The 18,289-nt window shown below is 40.6% G+C and overlaps 1 protein-coding gene across 2 annotated transcripts; it reads left to right on the forward strand.

The window, feature by feature from the left end:
• Positions 1 to 14,411: 14,411 nt before the first annotated feature.
• On the forward strand, positions 14,412 to 18,195 carry Smim15 (small integral membrane protein 15). 2 transcript variants are annotated; one of them, XM_055601971.1, is made up of 3 exons: positions 14,412 to 14,463; positions 15,555 to 15,692; positions 16,465 to 18,195. In XM_055601971.1, exon 3 carries the CDS (start codon positions 16,490 to 16,492, stop codon positions 16,712 to 16,714), a length of 225 nt encoding a protein of 74 aa, XP_055457946.1. In that variant the 5' UTR covers positions 14,412 to 14,463; positions 15,555 to 15,692; positions 16,465 to 16,489; the 3' UTR covers positions 16,715 to 18,195. The 2 variants fall into 2 exon arrangements, with proteins under 2 accessions (XP_055457946.1, XP_055457945.1); XM_055601970.1 differs by lacking the exon at positions 14,412 to 14,463 and adding an exon at positions 14,511 to 14,808.
• The last annotated feature ends 94 nt before the right edge of the window (positions 18,196 to 18,289 follow it).

The raw sequence follows: 18,289 nt of genomic DNA on the forward strand, positions 1-18,289 counted from the left end.
CTTTCTTTCTTTCTTTCTTTCTTTCTTTCTTTCTTTCTTTCTTTCTTTCTTCCTTCCTTTCTTTCTTTCTCTTCTTTTTTCTTTCTTTCTCATTTCCTCTATCTTTCTTTCTCTCTCTCTTTCTTTTTATTTATTTATTTTTGCCTGTCTCAGGCTCTAGCCTCCCTCCTGTGAGCTGCCAGCCCCAAGCCTTCTGCTACACCGTCACCAGACTGGAACTCCCAAAGCAGGCCAGATGCTTTTGTTGCCTATGCTTGCCCACCCTGAGTAACAAAGCATCTCCCCTGGGCCCTATCCCATTGGCCACCGCAAGCCATTGTCCTAACCTTTCATAATCAGACTGCTCAGGCCCCAGTTTTGTGTTCATTCTGCCAGCACTCCCTCTACCTCCAATTTCCCCACCTTTCTCACCTTCTTATTCAAATAAGCATGTGCCACACCCGGGCTCATTTGACACCTGCCCTCTCCTTCTTCCTCGCAGTTTTCATTCTGCCAGATCCATGCTGATTAGTTTTATACTTACTTTAAGGCTGGGCCAACATTTTCTCAATGGAATCTTTTCTGATTTTATCCAGCCGACTCAGGAGCTGACTTCCCTCTTCTCTTCCATCACTTGCAACTCTGTTGGAACATTTGTCATTGTTGTAATTACAATTTGTTTTGCACAGCTCTCTCTTTACTTGGAAGGCAGATGAGTATCACATCATATTCTGTATTTATCGTTTTTATACCCAACATTCAGAGAGTGCTTGATAAATTCACCTGTGCTACATCTGTGATCCTTCACCTACCCACTAGAATTTCTTGGGGGACTTTTAAAACTACTGAGACAGGAGTTCCACTCTAGACCAGCTCAAGTTGAATTTGTGAAGTGAAGGTACTTCTCTGGCGGTCTAATGTGCAGTCAGAGTCACATGCCTCTTTCACATGGAAATGCTAGTGAAAGCTGTAACAAGAAAATGGAAGTGTGAAGGCCTTTCGTGACTTTCTTTCTTTTTTTTAAGACACTCTATTGTTTTTCTATGAATTAGTAATAGATTACTCCAAAAGCAACTTCAAACACCTAACTTAATATCTCACAGAGTCTTTTGGCCAGTAATCTTGATACAAGTTGGCTAAGTCCTCTGACTCACAAATTTCTCACAAGTCCACATTCACTGTGTCATCCCACAGCTGGTATCATCTCTGGCTCCATGGGAAAGAAGAGGGAGTAGTAGCCCACTGCCATTGACAGGACCCATTTCTTTCCTGTCATTGGCCTTTAGTCATCCTTAGGTGCCTGCTTTTTTTTTTTTAATTTAAATTTTATTTTTATATTAATTACAGCTTATTCACTTTGTATCCCAGCTGTAGCCCCCCTTCCCTCATTCCCTCCCAATCCTACCCTCCCTTCTTCCCTCATCTCCTCCTATGCCCCTCTCCAAGTCCACTGATAGGAGAGGTCCTCCTTCCCTTCCAACTGCTTTTCATTAGAGCATTTCAGAGGATGACAACAGGTGTCTATAAGAGGTTAAAAGAGGGAAATCAAGGTGGAGGCCAGAGAATGGGGGAAGGATCAGGAGATTTTTTTTTCCCAACTCAGACCTTGGTTTGTGAATACTGTTCTTGACCAAAAATAATCAGGGCTCTAGAAAAACAGTTGATTCTAGAATTGGGGCTGGGGAGGGGCAGAAGATGGGACTGGGATGTCTTTTTGTACCAAAGAGTAAGAAAGGGCTTAAAAAAATGATGAGGATGGGTAAGGAGGAAAAGTGGGACGATAATAAAAGAGCACAAATGTCAGGAAGTGGATATGACTGGGGCCGTCTTTAAGGTGCCCACCTAGACACTGAGTAATAGTTGGTTTAAAAATGAACCTCTCTTACAGGAACCCCAGCTAGACCATCTTAACACTAGGAGCAAGGCCATCAAAGTAAAACCGATGCTGAAGGCTTTTACAGATAGGGGTACTCACTAATAACAAATCCATATTTTTGACTAATTATGTAACTATAGATGGATTAATTTAAGACCATTTAGGTGTGATAGTATCAAATCATGTCCATCTGTATAGCAGTAGCCTGCACATGGCCTTATAAATTAGGGCAATGTGCTTTTCAAAGATTAAAAGTGGTTTTCCTTTATCTCCCAAACATCTTCTTAGTTATACAAGTTCACAGAAAACAGGCCAAGCACTTTAAGGACACAACACAAAATCCGATTTTAATAAGGAAAAAAAAATAGTTAACAGTAAGGGTAAAAAATGCCAAGGAAAAAAGGCAAGTTCATGCATTGCCATCAGGAAGGTAAAAATAGTCAACATACACCTCTCTTGTTTCAGGCAAAAGCTAGGTTACTGGATGACAGTGAAAAATGATGTTAACCACCACCGTGTAAGCCTTCCCCAAAGCCTCTACCAGTGTGCGGGCACTCACTCATATTTGTTCTGCTTACAGATTATTGCTAAGATGGCACATGTAGTAGTTGCTTTTCTACTGCTGTGATAAAACACCGTAAGCAAGGTATTCAAAAGAAAGCATTTAATTGGGCTGATGGTTTCAGAGGGTTAGAGTCCACAATGTGGAGAAGGAAGGAGTGGTGACAGGAGCAGCTTGAGAGCTCACATCTTGATCTGAAAGCAGGAAGCAGAACAAGCATATTCGGGGTTGGGGAAGTCTTTTGAAGTCTGACACACCTTCTCCAAAAAGGCCACACCTCCTAATCCTTCCCAGATAGTTCTACCAACTGGTGATTATATATTCAAATATACGAGCCTATGTGTGTGTGTGTGTGTGGGGGGTATTCTCATTCAAACCACCACAGCAAGTTAAAGTTGCTCAATGGAAAATTGTACTTTACAACAAACTACCACAAACAAGAAGAAACCCTTAGGAAGGCACAAGTGACGTGACCTCAGGAAGCTTGATGCTGACAGCACACCACACAATATCCTAATATCTGAATTTCTATTCCAACTACAACATTCCACCTCCTAAGACATCAATTGTTTTTGTTGTGAGAGCACCAGCCTTCTACTTCTAGAACACTGCCTTTTCCTTTGACTAATTTCCTAAATATTTGTTAAAAAACATTTGCTTCTGTGATCATAATGCAAGATATAAAAAGACACAACTGAGAATCGAGCTTCATATGAGTTGCACAGATAGAAATGACTTCAAAGCAATCTATTATGTCCTGCTTCTAAAAGGATTAAACAACACCATTGGGGGAAGTCTGCCCTTTCATTCAGCTGAGATGGCAATTCCTGGTGACATGATTATAAGCACTAAGTCCCCTAAGACAAAGCCATGATGAGATACTATTGCCCAATACAAACAGTTTTGTGTCAGACATGTTTAGTTACAGTAGACAGGTTTATCAGAGTGTGGCATTCCTTGCTCCTGGCCTACGCACGCCTATGTGGGACCCAAATTTGTATTAAATTTATTCCACAGTTGGCACTTCAGTGACCAAGTTGAGAGATAACTTAGAAGAGAGGGGCCACCTAAAACTCCAGTACGTTTTCTCTGCATTATAGTATCAGGGAATAATTCTGAAATTACTTTCTGTATATTACACCCTGGAGCAAATGAATATTCATGAAGCTAATGGTAGTCAGGTTTCTTTCTGCTGAGTGAGTTTGAAATATGGCAGCAGGGAAAACTAGAAAGCACTCTTAATACGGTCCTGAGGGGGTGAAAATACACTTTTGTGTTGTTTTGCTTTATTGAGACAGGCTCTTACTGTGTAGCCCTGGTTAGCCTGGAATTCACTATGTAGACTAGGATGGCCTTGAACTTATAGAGATCTGCCTGCCTCTGTCTTCTGAGTGCTTGAATAAAGGCATGTACTACCATGAATAACTAAAATTTGTGGGATTTAAAAAAAAAACATGCTGAAATAGCTAGAGATATGAGTGTCACTGTCAGCTGAGAAGAACTACAAAAATAACATGTCAATAGCTTGAGCAAACCTGGCACTGAAGTTTTGGATACAGAGTACCATTTGCCATGGAAAATAGACAGGGCTCCTCAGAAACCCAGGTGATTCTAGGATTGGAGTTAGGTCTGTAGATGAGCCTGGGTATTATTCTTCTATTAAAAATTAAGAAACGGCCAGATGATTGATGACATAAGAACAGGATACAGGCATCCTGGGACTTCCATTGATCAAATCAGGGGTCTTCAGAGACTCAGAATAAATAATCATAGTGGGTTTAATCGTTGACTAAACATCATGAGCGCATTGTGTTATAGATGAAGATGGAAGGAGAGAATAGTGTTTTCTTTCCACTAATAAATACTCCTAGAATGACTGAAGGATTATTACTGAGGGCTAGGAAAAGCAAGTTTTCACGTCCTGTGGTTTGTCTCTATAGGGTTCAGTTCCACAAGAATAGCTTTTTCAATGGGGATTGAGTTCTCTGTCACAGTGCCATCATCCTGCTCCAGAATCCGAAAAGCATGAGCTATGATTCTTCAGCTGGAATTTCTACAAACTCTCCATCACACCTCTCCCCCTTACAAATAACTGTGAGAGCACAGGACTTAAAAAAAACCTTTCTCAAGAAGGTTTGGGCTTGGGGAAAAAGCTAAGTCAGTGTTAGCCTTACAAACATGAGGATCTGCGTTCGTCCCCAGAACAGGCATAAAAATGCAAGGCGTAGTGGGATATACTTGTAAGTGCTGGGGAAACAAAGAGAGGAGGACTGCTGGAGTTTACTGGCCAGCCAGTCCAGCCTAATTTGGTGAGATCCGTCCCAGTGAGACCCTGTCTCAAAAGAGGTGGATGTCTGAGGTTGCCTTTGGCCTCCACAGGAACATGCAGGCAAGTTAAAAAGTAAAACTTTTAATCTTTGTGTTTACCTCTCCTCTGGAGCACATGTCTTATGAAGGTATTCAGCAATGGTGGCTGTCTTGTCGTCATCATATCCAATCAGTACAATGTGGTCAATAAAGACACTCAGGCTGCTGGTATAATGAATATTTAAATGATTTTAGATCCATTCATTTTATCATGATTGAGGGTGGAGTTAACAGCCTTGAGGCAAAACTCACTCCAAATTAATACAATTGTCTGTTATTTTGTGAAGGTGAACTATTTTGTCTTCCTCTTTTCCAGTTGGAGTAGAATAAATGCATTTGCCAAATCAATGGTTGCACACTTGGTATTTGTGGTATTATTAATACACCGAACCGAGTCCAGGAAAGAGGCTGGGATCTGAGTTACTACTTGGTTAAGTCAGCAATAGTCCTTAGTCATTCTCCAAGATCCGTCCAGTTTGAGAGAACAGTCTGGAAAATTGATGGCTTTGGCCAGGAACATCTCCCATCCATCCTTTAGGTCTTAAATCGGGGCATGAACTCCTCTTCCTCCAACATACACTTTTGTGTCTGATCTGTCTTGGAACAAGAGGCAGTTTCAGTTTTTATTTGGCTCTATCCTGATGGCTTTTAATTCACAGAACCAAGCCCCATTAATACCCAGTCCCAGGTGTACCCTCCTGGTTCCTGCCAGAACATGTCAGCTTGTCTTAGCTGGGTTGTGCTAGGATTTAATCCTAGTGATTGGCTTGGTAGCCAGAAATGGAAGTGAAGGGCAGTTCAGGGAGGAGTGAGGCAAGAGGCTTTTTTTCTAGCACAGCAGGCATGCCAGTTAAACAGAGGGAATCTATGGGTACCAACCAGATGACCTCATCGCATGTTCAGGGTCCTTTCTGTGTTTTCCTATCAACAGACTTGCCCAAATATTCGATGCCCAAATGTGAGTGGAGTGCCATGCCTCTCAGCAGTGAGCTCATAAGCTGCAGTTCAGCTAGATCTGTTTGGTTTCAGGTGCTAACGGCCTCTTTCTGTTAGCACAGTGCTTCTCACATTTAGCTACTAATAGCTTAACAGCCATTTCTCATTTCCCTTCCTCAGGCCTCCAACACAGTGTGCAGCCAATTTTGTTGTCTTTGTAGGCATCATTCCCACTCTATTTTCCAAGTCCTTGTGTCCTTACACCTACTACAGTATTTACTCCAATGGGACACTGTCCCAGGTCAACATAAGCTGCCGTCTTAATGCCAGGAACTATAAATGCCCCACAAACCAAAACTCGTGTCTCAATTTTGTTACCTGAGGAGATGCCAAGACAGAATTATATGTGTAGGATTTTTGTGAGATGGGGAAGGAGCTGCGAAAGACCGGGTGGATTATCACTTGACAGTTCAAGTGTGACCCCACATGCAACTGACATGGAAGGTATGCTTGGTGGAGTACTCTAGACTAGCATGTACAGAGGATGTAAGTGGCTATTAGGAATTTCATGTTTAGAAACAGGCTGGCTGGACCATTTTTGTCATGCTTAGTTATGGAGCTGAGAGAACCAAGGTCCTGACACACAGTGATGGATTTCAGAGTACAGCCGTTGGTTGTTTCTAAGGTGTATTCTCATGGTAGTTTCACTGCTCCAGTAAATAGCAGTTCAAACCAGGTAGTTTGGGTCCAAAGTCTAGACTCTGAATCACTGCCCTGGAAGGCATCTCAGAACTGCAGAGATTTGCAATAAATTGGTCTCTATCTCAGTGAGAGTTTGCATGGAAACTTGGCCAGTCTGGTAAACTTTAGACTTCTCTAAGGCTGTGGTAATTCATTCTATTGTAAGTGTGTGTGTGTGTGTGTGTGTGTGTGTGTGTGTGTGTATGGGTAGGTGGGTGGGAGCACATTACAGAGTAATGTATATGGACAAATTACATATGCATTGGATATACACATGAATAATTTATAGAACCATATGTGGCTTTAGTTTCCTGAAGTATAAAGGGGTTAGCAGATTGGAAAACAGATGCGAGAAAAAGTATTTCCTGGACAGCTTATGGAGTCAGATGTGTCCTTTGCATGCACACTAAGATGGTCAGAAAATGGTGGCTGAGCATTCACACTTTCTAGAGTACAAAAATTTGAAAATTAAAAATACAACCCATAAAAATCCATTTTCCACTACATTCTTTACAAAATCTTGCTGTAGTACAAACCAGTAAAAACTCATTTAATTTTTAAAATAATTTTCTTAAAAATGTTAGAAATAACTTTTTTTTCCGAAATGCTGTTTTCACTTAGACTGTGTTAAAAACATATTTACAGCCTGACAGAGGACTTTCATGTTTTGAGACAGAGTATCACACAGCCTTGAACTCCTGATCCTGTTTCCACCCCAGAAAGTTTATATGTATATACAAGCTTAAATGAAGAACTTAGTAAACACCAACCTCTTAATGATAAACACACAAAAGAAATTCTACAGAATGCAATATTTTTCATTGTAAAAAGGGTTCATGTTTATTCATTCATTAATCATTTTACAGAAAAAAAGGCATTGTGCTACTATCTTATGGATATGGGAACCAAAGCACAGAAATATTTGATTTCCTTGCTCCACAAGAGAACACATATAAACTGAAATATTAAATCAGACATTTAAGCACCTATATTCATTAACAGGATAATCCTACAATTGTAATGCTATCTTACAACAGAATATTGAAAAGCAGGCTTGAAAAGATAATTTCAAGAATATGAATGTTTGAAAGTAGATATTGTGTATTATATGTAATACAGTGGAAAACTAATGTTAAAAGTACAAAAGTGGAAAATTAAAAGTTGAAAGAAAATCTAAAAAGATTTAGAATTCCATATTCACAGCCTCCAGAAAAATCACAGAATTACATATAACTTGTAAAAATGACACACACAAATTTGAATGGAATTTCTGAATTCAGAGTGTTTTACTTCTTAAGTTGGAAGGTCCCAAAGCATAAAAACTAGGCAAAGGAGGAATTTGGGACCAGGATGTTTTTCTGTAAGTATTGGGCTAGTGAGCTTTATTTATAGCTGGCATATTCAATGTTTCCTCACTCTTAGGACTAGATGCCAAACATATAGTTTACACTGGGGGTGGTGCTCAGAACGCAGACTGGCTTTCAGAATTAGACATCAAAAGGCAGTTATGATTTTCTCAGTTCTTAGTTCTGAACTTGAATGAGTGGTTCTAAATGGTGATATGATTAAAAAAAATTATGATCACTAGAAGAGTCTGAGTAGCAAAAAAGTAGTTGTTACACATAAGGGGCTCTGTAAAGTATGAAATGTCACATTCCACTTAAAGTTAACCTGTACCCCCATCCTTTACTTAACAAAGGACTTAGCGTGCCTACTATATGAACAAATGTTATACAGGATGCCCACTCTAGAAAAAATAAATTCTAAAGAAGTGTAGAGGCTCAGTGTGTTGCTCACTGGTAGAGTTGTGTGTTTATGATATATGAAGTTAGGATGAATGATCAACATGAATTTCAAATTTGGCTCAAGTTTCTTGATGTCAAATCAACAAGACACAGTTCTATCAATGAGTAAGATTTTTAAAAACCTTTCTTATAATCATATTCCAAAAAAAAAAAAATCTTAAAGCGAACTTTAAAATGCCCCTGATACTAATATGTAGGAAAAGTAGCTATTTTTAAAATTTGTTATTTAAGACACGTGCTTATATGCAGAACTTGAAGTGAAGATGGTGGTACTGAACCTGCTTTTATCAATGAAGGGTTTACATCAAAGACTTCTAATGTATGGATTGGCTTTCCCAAAGGGAGAATGATTTCTATTTGTTATCTAGGAAAATCCAGCAGAGAATGAAAGTTACTGTGACATAGCAACCCAGCTGACTCATTTACATATAGGACTACATCAGGATTCAGGAGAAAAGCGCAAGGCCTCTCAAACGTTAACAGGATTATAGCTCACAGCATTGCATTAGGAGCATTTTATTCATCCTAAAGGGCATCCTCCATCTACAGGAAATTTGTTGGCTACAGTGCATACGCAGGGCATTCTAAAAATTAAGAATTACAAACAATGTTAAAAACAGCAGGCATCCAGTTTTCCGTATTATGTGAACAAAAGTCTATAAATGGCTCCAATCAACAATCTAAAGTCACCTGTACTGACTGAAAAAGATAACCATCAGTCTCCCTCCCATGATTGGTTAAAATATATAGCAGCACTGACAGGCAAGGACTCAAGAATGGCACCTGCTGCATACCCTGTCTCTCTTGCAATCTGTACTGAGAATGCATGGCTAAAAAGCATCTAGAAAAGGCTTCTAGTCTGCACATATATCCTCATTCCATTTCCATTATCTTCACTTAGATCTTTAGTCTACCTGCTTTAATCTTAAGTCTTAGCACCTACAGTCTAGAATGAATTATTTTTATCTTATCAATGAAAATGATGAATCACTACTTTCTTTCTTGTAGATAATTTTACAAACTTGGAAAGTATTAAGCAACAATATTTCTCTCATTAATGAGATATAACCACAATGTACTTATTGATTTACAAACAGCTTTATTAAGTTTTACACATAACACCCCTCCCTGGGAACCTTTTATCACTTTCAAAATCTTCCAGCCCTCAGCACTTTAACACGAACTTCACACACACCCAGAATTTAATTTACTTAATTTGTTCCAACCACTATCAGTTATGTGAGTAACACTATACTCTGAAATCAACCTTTTGAAACACAAGCGATTTCAAGCCTAGGATGGCCAAATTAGCAATACCCTGTGTGGTGGTTTGAATGAGAACGGCCCCATAGGCTCATACACTTAAATATTTGGTTCCCAGTTGAACCGCTGTTTAGGAAGGAGTAAGAGGTGTGACCTTTTGGAGAAACTTGTGTCATTGGGGGTGGGCTTTGAGGTTCTAACGCTCAGTGAGGACTGGTCTAGTTTATTTTCTGCCTACAACTTGTGTTTCAGATGTGAGCCACCAGCTACTTCTCCAGCATCATGCCTACCTGCAGCCACAGCTTCTGCCTCAAAGACTGTGGACTAACCCTCTCAAAGGGTATGCAAAGCCCCCAATCAAATGTTTCCATTTGTAAGTTGCCTTGGTCATGGTTTCTCTCCACATCAGTAGAAAGATAACTAAGCTACCTTGTTTCAAACAAATAAAAACATGAAATTACAAAGGACTACGAATATACAGGGCACACACACCTGACTGGCACTTGCCTGGCACATGTCACATACCTGGTCTCAGTCCAGTACTGCAAAAATAATATGGTGATGTTCGTATTTTTGAGGAAACTAGTTCTGTAGCTTATATTCTAGTGGGAAAGGACTCTAAACCGGTATCCTAAACTACCAGATTGAAAAGCTGTGGCAAGCGAAGCAGCGGAGGGTGTGGAGGTCATCTGTGGGAAGGCAGCCCCTTTCAAAGGCATTAGCTCTACAAAGGTAAAAAGGGAACCTTCCCAGACATCTTCAACACAAAGTCTAATAAAAATAAAAACAACCACTACCACCACTACCATTTGTGTGTCTGACCGTCCATCAGCTGGGATCTGGGGGTGGGACTCAGCCATGACCGGCAGCACCTTTACCTGCTGACTGTCTCCCTAGTCCCATAAATATCTTGCATTACTCCCTACTAAGTTTTTGTTCTTGAGTACTGTTTTCAAAAGCTCCTTCATTGATGGCTCTGTGAGTTTAAGGTACATGCCTTTAATTTAAGCAAACATTTCTTAGTAATGTTAGCTAATATTAACAATCTCAGTACTGCCCAGTAACAGCAATGGTTAAAAATACCTCTACATGAAATAAAATTGTCTCGCTTGATAGGTCCTAATGAGTTTTCTAGAAAGATTTTAATAGACACTTCATAGGGAAATCAAGCTGAGGAGAAACTGCCACAATGTGACCTACCCAGAAGAGGAGGCCACTGCCGAATGAGTCATGGACTGGTGGATGGGGAAGTGAAAGGGCTCTGCAGAAACAGACAGGTTGTGCACGCTTAACAAGCAGCGGACCAGCAAGGCTGAGAAAGCCTCCCTAAGCACCCTGGCTCTTTGAGACATGCTGCCACCACCTGGGCAGTAGGCAGTTTTGAAGTCAGGGATTTTAGTTATTACTAGTTAACAATGATAGACTCAAAAAGTTAACTTCACTTTGTGAGAAAAGCATTTTTGCAAAGTCTCTGAGCATTAGAAATGAGCATGGATTTTGGTGAGGTATGTTTAGAATCCTGCTCTAGTTTTTAAAGTCTTCTGTTCCTTTGATGGGTGATTTAGTCTCAGGATTAGTGACAATATTTGAGAAGCACTGACCTCAGTACTTGGTATACAGAAAGTACTCAATTGATTTTTCAATTATTCTTCAGTACGCTCTTCAAAATATTTATAATAAGTCCAATTAATTCTTAAAGTTAGAAATATTCCTACTAAGAAATGCACTTGCATTGTGTTTTGATGAAAAGCAACATGTTATGAAATAAAACCTCCGGGATAAAAACTAATTCCATCAAAGGAAGTTAAATATGTAAAGACTTACTATAGGGAAATAAGTAGAAGTGGAGTTAAGAGACCTTTCAGCATCTTTTAATTTTTTTTTAATTAATCACACTTTATTCACTTTGTATCCCAGCTGTAGCTCCCTCCCTCATCCCTTCCCAATCCCACCCTCTCTCCCTCATATCCTCTTATGGCCCTTTCCAAGTCCAGGGACAGGGAAGGTCCTCCTCCCCTTTCATCTGACCCTAGTTTATCAGGACTGGCTGCATTGTCCTCTGTGGCCTGGCAAGGCTGCTCCTCCATTAGGGGGAGGCAGTCAAAGAGACAGCTACTGAGTTCATGTCAGAAAAAGTCCCTCTTCCCCTTACTTGGGAACCCTCTTGGAGACTGAGCTGCCATGGGCTACATCTGAGCAAGGGTTCTAGGTTAGCTCCATGCGTGCTCCGTGGTTGGAGTATCAGTCTCAGAAAAGACCCCTGGGCCCAGAATTTTTTGTTCTGTTGCTCTCCTTGTGGAGCTCCTTTTCCTCTCCAGGTCTTACTATCTCCCCCTTCTTTCCTAAGATTCCCTGCACTCTGCCCAAAGTTTGTTTATGAGTCTCAGTATCTGCTTTGATACACTGCTGGGTAGAGTCTTTCAGAGGTCCTCAGTGGTAGGCTCCTGTCCTGTTTCCTGTTTTCCTTAAATGTCTGTCCCATTTGCCTTTCTAAGTGAGGATTGATCATCTTACCCAGGGTCCTCCTTCTTGCTTTGCTTCCTTAGGTGTACAGATTTTAATATGATTATCCCATATTATATGTCTTATATACACTTATAAGTGAGTATATACCATGAGTGTCTTTCTGCTTCTGGGATACTTCTCCTTCACTCAGAATGATCTTTTTTAGTTCCCACCATTTGCCTGAAAATTTCATGATTTCCTTTTTTTTAATTGCCTTTGAGCATCTTTTAATCAGAGCAAATAATTACTACATTAGGATCTTATTCAGGAAACACCCCTTTCAAATTACACATGGTTAGAGATTTGACTTTGTATTTACAAAGGTAAAAAAAGAAACTGTAAGAACCAATGAATGACAAGTCTGCTAGGTATTACCTTCTCAAGAAAAAAAACCAGGCAACAAACTTAACAACTTTTTATGGCTTTGTATAATAGCAAACCTTGTGCAGATCTTCAGAGTCCCCTAAATCATGTGGGTGTGTCACTTTCATCTGCATACATAGCTCTTCCTAGTCGGGTCTCTGTAGGGACTACCTTAACAGCCATCTCCTCTCTGCCAGGTTCTCAAGAAGCCCAGGAAGGCTCAAACTCACTGTTTGATGACGAAGATAATGAATTCCTAATCTTCCTGTCTGAGCCTGCTTCTCAAGTAGCTCAGGATGGCTCAAACTCATTGTTCGATGAGGAAGACAAAGAATTCCTAACCTTCCTGTCTTCACCTCTCAAGTCTTGGGGTTACAGGTATTAACTATCACACTAGGCTAAAACTTACTTCTTAAAAACAAGGCAGACCTTATTACTTGCTTTCTAAAAATGAATCTGAAGGACATTTTGGAGTCCTTTAGAAAACCAAGTTAAGAGGATAATGGTGATGGTTATAATGACCAAAAGTAATAACCCCATTACTTAGGAGACTGGGCCAGAGTTTTAGAGGTTAAGTCTGGGCTCATAGCAAGACTGTTTCAAAACACAAACAAAACAAAACCACTACCACCCCTTCTCCTCAGAAAGGGTAAGGAGCCAGGGGACTGGTCAAACACACACTAATTTACTGGTCAGAAGGGGCACTAGCAGTCAACTAGGATGCTTTCTAAATCTACAGGGGGAACGGGCTCAGAGTGATGGCTGCTGTAGGGGATCAGTACAGACACTCAAGAGCTGAACTCACCATCAAACATCCATGGTTTGGGAGCCTATCCTACTTCGGTTAAGGTATTAACTGCTTCCTCTTCCCCCCAAGATTGTGGGGACCCTGGGACTTTTAGAGATAAAGCAGGGCAACACCCTGGGAGGCAGAAATGGTGAGAATTACATCCATTCAAGTGAAAACGTCACTGATGCAAGCCAGTAAAGGGTCTGTTGGTTCTGCACAGCTCTAAGCCATCCTTCAGGTCTTTAAACACGAGTAAGAAAACAACTGCTGCTAATACAGCATGCAATCATTAACATATACCCAAGGAGCAGTGTTTCAGATTCTTAGATTTTCTGCCAAAGTCTGCTTCTTGGTAAATAATGGTTACTGTTGTTATACTTTAACTAGTCATACAAGTCTCGGCTTGCTCCTCAAAGGGAACACTCACAGTCTCTCAGGAATAAAAACTTGCTTTATTTGGCACACAACAGTGAGGAGGTCTTGCAACATTTGCCAGAGGCAGTCAAACAAATCAAGTAGTTCAGGCAAACAATCACAAAATTTGAGCACCAACCAAACCAGAGCTAATCTTTCAGTTCCTGCAGATTAGGGGCCCTATGTAACCCACCCCTTTCTGCTTGTTGACTTTTGAAACCCTTTATTACGTATTGGAAGAACAAGTACTTCTGTGGGATCTCTATGCCCTGACAGTTTAATTATCGATAGTTTTACTTTGGGCAAGTACCGACCATTCCTTTGTGAAGTAAGTTAGGCTCTTAAATTAAAAACAAACAAAACCTCTTTCCCACAGCTTGGCAGCATTTCCCCCTTGTAACAAGGTTCATTGGACACATCACGGCCCGGCTGCTGCTTTGTTTGAATCTTTCAACCATAATGGCGAGTGAGGTGTTAATTGGGAGACAGGCCAGAGTTCCTCCATAGCCCCGAGAAGTCTTCACGGTCCACCTCATTTCTTGCTGCGGCTCTCTGGGCTGGGAGTCGCCTTGTCCGAACACCTCACCCCCTCGGCCCACTCCCGGTCTCCTCGCCTTCCCCAGCGCCCCACGCAGGACGCGAGGCCACGGTTCCCCCATCCCGCAGCGCTCGCGACGCCCCGCGCGGCTCACCTGGGGATGCCCCGACACCACCGCCCCGAGCCGCCCCGCCCTCCCGCTCTGCTCGCAGCGATGGCGTCGCCGGAAGCCGGCCTGAGACTTCCTCGTTCCGCCCCGCCCCGCCCCGCCTGTGGGCGGGACCTGAGCGGAGCGGCTTCCGTCTTCCACCTTCCTGCCCGGCGGTGAGTGGGAATGGGAGTGGGAGTCCGTCGGGATTGCGGGTGGCCAGCTGTGGCCTCGGCGGGGCGTGTGGCGGGGCTCCCCCGGCTCCCCGAGATCCTGGCCGGCGGGTCCTGCCCGGCTCCGCTCGGCAGGGCGGCGCCCCGAACCTCTGAAGCAGAGGGAGGACGGCGGACGTGGCCCGGGGCAAGGGGAATCCTAAGGAGTGAAAGTTAGAAGGAAGCTGTAGTTACGGAGCCGCCAGGTGCAGCTTAGGGTCCCCCAGGCTTTTTGAGGTGGAAAAGTGAAGCCAGGATGTTTTGGTCCGAGATTGAGGTGCACGGCAGGTAGATGTACGGCCCTGGACGGTAACTACCTTGTTCTTCAGTCGCACCGTTCTGTTTACAAAGTTACCTGTTTTTTTCTGAAACTTATATTAGTTCGTAACCGGGCTGGAGAAAGATCGATTCTTCCTGGACCTTTCTGCAACCTATACAACTGGGTGAGGGTATTGTAACATGGGTCAGGATGGTTAATGTCTCAAACGTTTAATGTGTTGAAAGTAGAGGCATGATTTCTGGCACAAATACGAAGGCAGTTAACACCAGGGGCAGTTTCCTTGATGTGACCCGTTGTGGGTACCATAATTATTTCGGTTATGCTTTATTTTCCTATAAGTACACTAGTTGTACTACAGACCACAAGATCTTTAAAGAACAAAGCAGTGTCTGGCTTTGTAATGATGTGCCCAAACTTACAAATAGAGTAAGTTCAGCTCTGGACTGGGGATGTTGGTCAGCAGTGCCTCTCATGCTCTAGGATCTTTGGGTTGGATCCTCAGCAATAGAGACAAAGGTTCAAAAGCCCTATGGGTGTGGCACCAGCTTAACTTTTTATAAGGAGTGAAAGCCATAATCTTACTATTCAGATCAACCAATCGACTTAAAATATGTGGTTTCTACCAATTAAGACTTTATCTCGGGGCCTTTGCAAAGGCTATAGTATTATAGAAAGACATTTTTACTTGTCATTTGTGATATTAGAGAATTTAGAGATATTTTTTCCCCTGTCATAGTCTTAACAATAGTTATGACTTAGTTTTCTTTTTTTCCAGCCCATCCACTTTATAGAATTTAAACCTCTCCAAAGTGTATGGTCAAACTAAAGAAGAAAATAACCAACACTCTTCTGAATTGTGTTTGGCTCACTGATAATCCCAGGGAGAAATTAGAGATCAGTACTATAACATAAGGTAGGTGGTTTTTAAAAACCCTAGCTTGAGATTTTAGGTGACTGTGTACAGACATAATCATTCCCTCCCTAGGTATTGTAATTCAACCTGTACTTGAACACAGGTTGTTAGAAACAACAGAGTTGACCTCTGTGGCAAAACAGAGAATGCTACTCCAGTCCTCACCTTACCAACTCAAACAACTTACTGTGCATAGCACTTATCATGGATGCACATCTCATTGTGGTTTTGAAAGGCTATAACCTGAGCAACCTTTTGGCTGAACATATGGATGTAGATTTCATGGTTTCCTTACCTATGTTCCAGAAATAGCCATCTGCTTCCCTTTCTTGGAGAGAATTTCTTATGGACATGAAGATTGGTTTGTACTTTTGTTAATAGTACTTAGCAGTAGTAGTGGTATGTCGGCAAGTGACAGGATTCAGCTCTTCCCTGAACCGAACATGCGGAACTCAAGATCCTTGTATGTCTGCTCTTACATAGTTTGTCCTGAGTATAAGAGGCATGGAGAACGTCCAAAGGACACAGTCTAAGTGGGCTTTACCTTCCATAAATTGTTCTTTTCTTTCTATAAATTGACTATTTGTATTGCTCTATTTGAACTTTTTTTCCCTAAGCGGATAGTATTTATTAAAATACTAATTAACATTGAAAAAAAAAAGCTGAGTGATAATGGAATTCTGATTTAATTGGATGAATAATAACGTTCAGGATTTGATTAACCATGTAGTCTAATGTTTGCTTATTTTCTCCCCTCCCTCCATTCTCCAAGCCTCAGTTTCCTGCTTGCTACAAAGATGTTTGACGTAAAGGCTTGGGCTGAGTATGTTGTGGAGTGGGCTGCAAAGGACCCATATGGCTTCCTTACCACAGTTATCTTGGCGCTCACGCCGCTGTTCCTAGCTAGTGCTGTACTGTCCTGGAAGTTGGCCAAGATGATCGAAGCCAGAGAGAAGGAGCAAAAGAAGAAACAAAAACGTCAAGAAAACATTGCAAAAGCTAAACGACTAAAAAAAGATTAAAGGAGTGAACAGACTCTGCAACTAGAGAAAACTCATCTGGAAAATTCTGCAGCTTTGGAAGGACTCATCAAGATTCCAGTCCATTTCATGATAGTATTATTTAGTAAATTAAGTCTGACCGTATAGAAGACTCATGTTCTGACCTCAATACTGTAGTAACTTTTAGCCTTGGAAATAGAAATTTGTTGGTATCTACTGACAAGTATTTAAGTTAGCATTTATCATACAGGTGGAACATACCTAATGTGAAAATTTCAAAATTAAAACCCTGTAAAATCTAACACCCATGTCAGACTTGCTGCCAAGAGTGGAAAACCTCACACCTCACTTTGTGAAGGGTTACAGTCAAAATACAGGTGCACTAAAAACTGTCTTCAAGCCATGAGAAATGTAAGTGAACCTGTGTTTAGATTTGGATCCCGCCTTCAAGGTATTATGAAATACTCTAAAATCTAAAGAAAAAAAATTAAAACATTCCTGGTCCCAAGCTCAACCTGTAGTAAAAATCCTTAAACTTGATACTCATTTGTCATTTTGGACCGGAAAATACCCAAGTGAAAAATACCATAAAGAAAAAAATGGTTTTAGATTATGAATACTATTTAAGTGATAGTTTAGAATGGGGTTCAGTTCTGGACAGAGGATATTAGGAATGTAAAAGAATTATTTTCTGAGGTGAAAAGTTTACTTTGGCTTAAAAGAGATACAGTATATTAATCACAATTTTAAAATTACTGCTTATATTTTAGAATGGAAGCATTACTGATTTTCTCAAAGATTTTTCTTATGATATGGCTAGTTGCATTCTTCTGACTTTAGCCTTTAACACAACTGGTAATTATCAAGACACTCTGCTTTCTAAAACCTAATTTTATATAGGATTCTTATTATCTTGACCATGTAGAATACCACCTATTGGATAGAATAATTTTTGTACTTTGAACACTGCCATTTGCTTAAATGAGTTGCTAAGAGTAACATGATTTAAATACAGTGAAAATGTCATGTGCTGTTGATACCCTGGGTTCAGTTTTGTGAAACAATTAAATGTCACCAGGTTATTTGCTGATTATACAGATACTACTTTTGTTTTTATTCTCTTTATACGAATACATTAGTGATGTACTGTTCCTTTTTACTTACACAGGATCAAAGTGAAAATCAAAAATTCAAATTTATGAAATTTCATAATTTAAACCAACTAAGGTTTAAATTTGGAAAAATTTTCACGGGTATAATAGTGATTGCAGGGACTGCAATAAAATGGCAGAAGTACAAAGCTAGGGAATCTTTCAGTGGTAAAACACTGGACTGTAAAGCATGACTTCTCTAAATGCATGGTCGAGTAACTTCACTGCAGTATTAACTGCTTAATGTTTTCTGCACCTCTGATAATGAATGTTAAGTTACAGTAATTGTCAAATAGTCTTAATAAAAATGAAGCTAAATACTGAAATAAATTTGATACTTTTTTATAAAGAGGTCCTGAGTTTTTGTCTTTTTTGGGGGGAGGAATAATCATTTAAGTTATGTATGTCATGCAGATTAAGGTTTTAAAAGCTTGTTAATTTCAGT

The sequence above is a fragment of the Psammomys obesus genome, unplaced genomic scaffold, assembly GCF_907164565.1.
Source record: "Psammomys obesus unplaced genomic scaffold, mPsaObe1.curated_primary_1811, whole genome shotgun sequence".
NCBI classification, from domain to species: domain Eukaryota; kingdom Metazoa; phylum Chordata; class Mammalia; order Rodentia; family Muridae; genus Psammomys; species Psammomys obesus.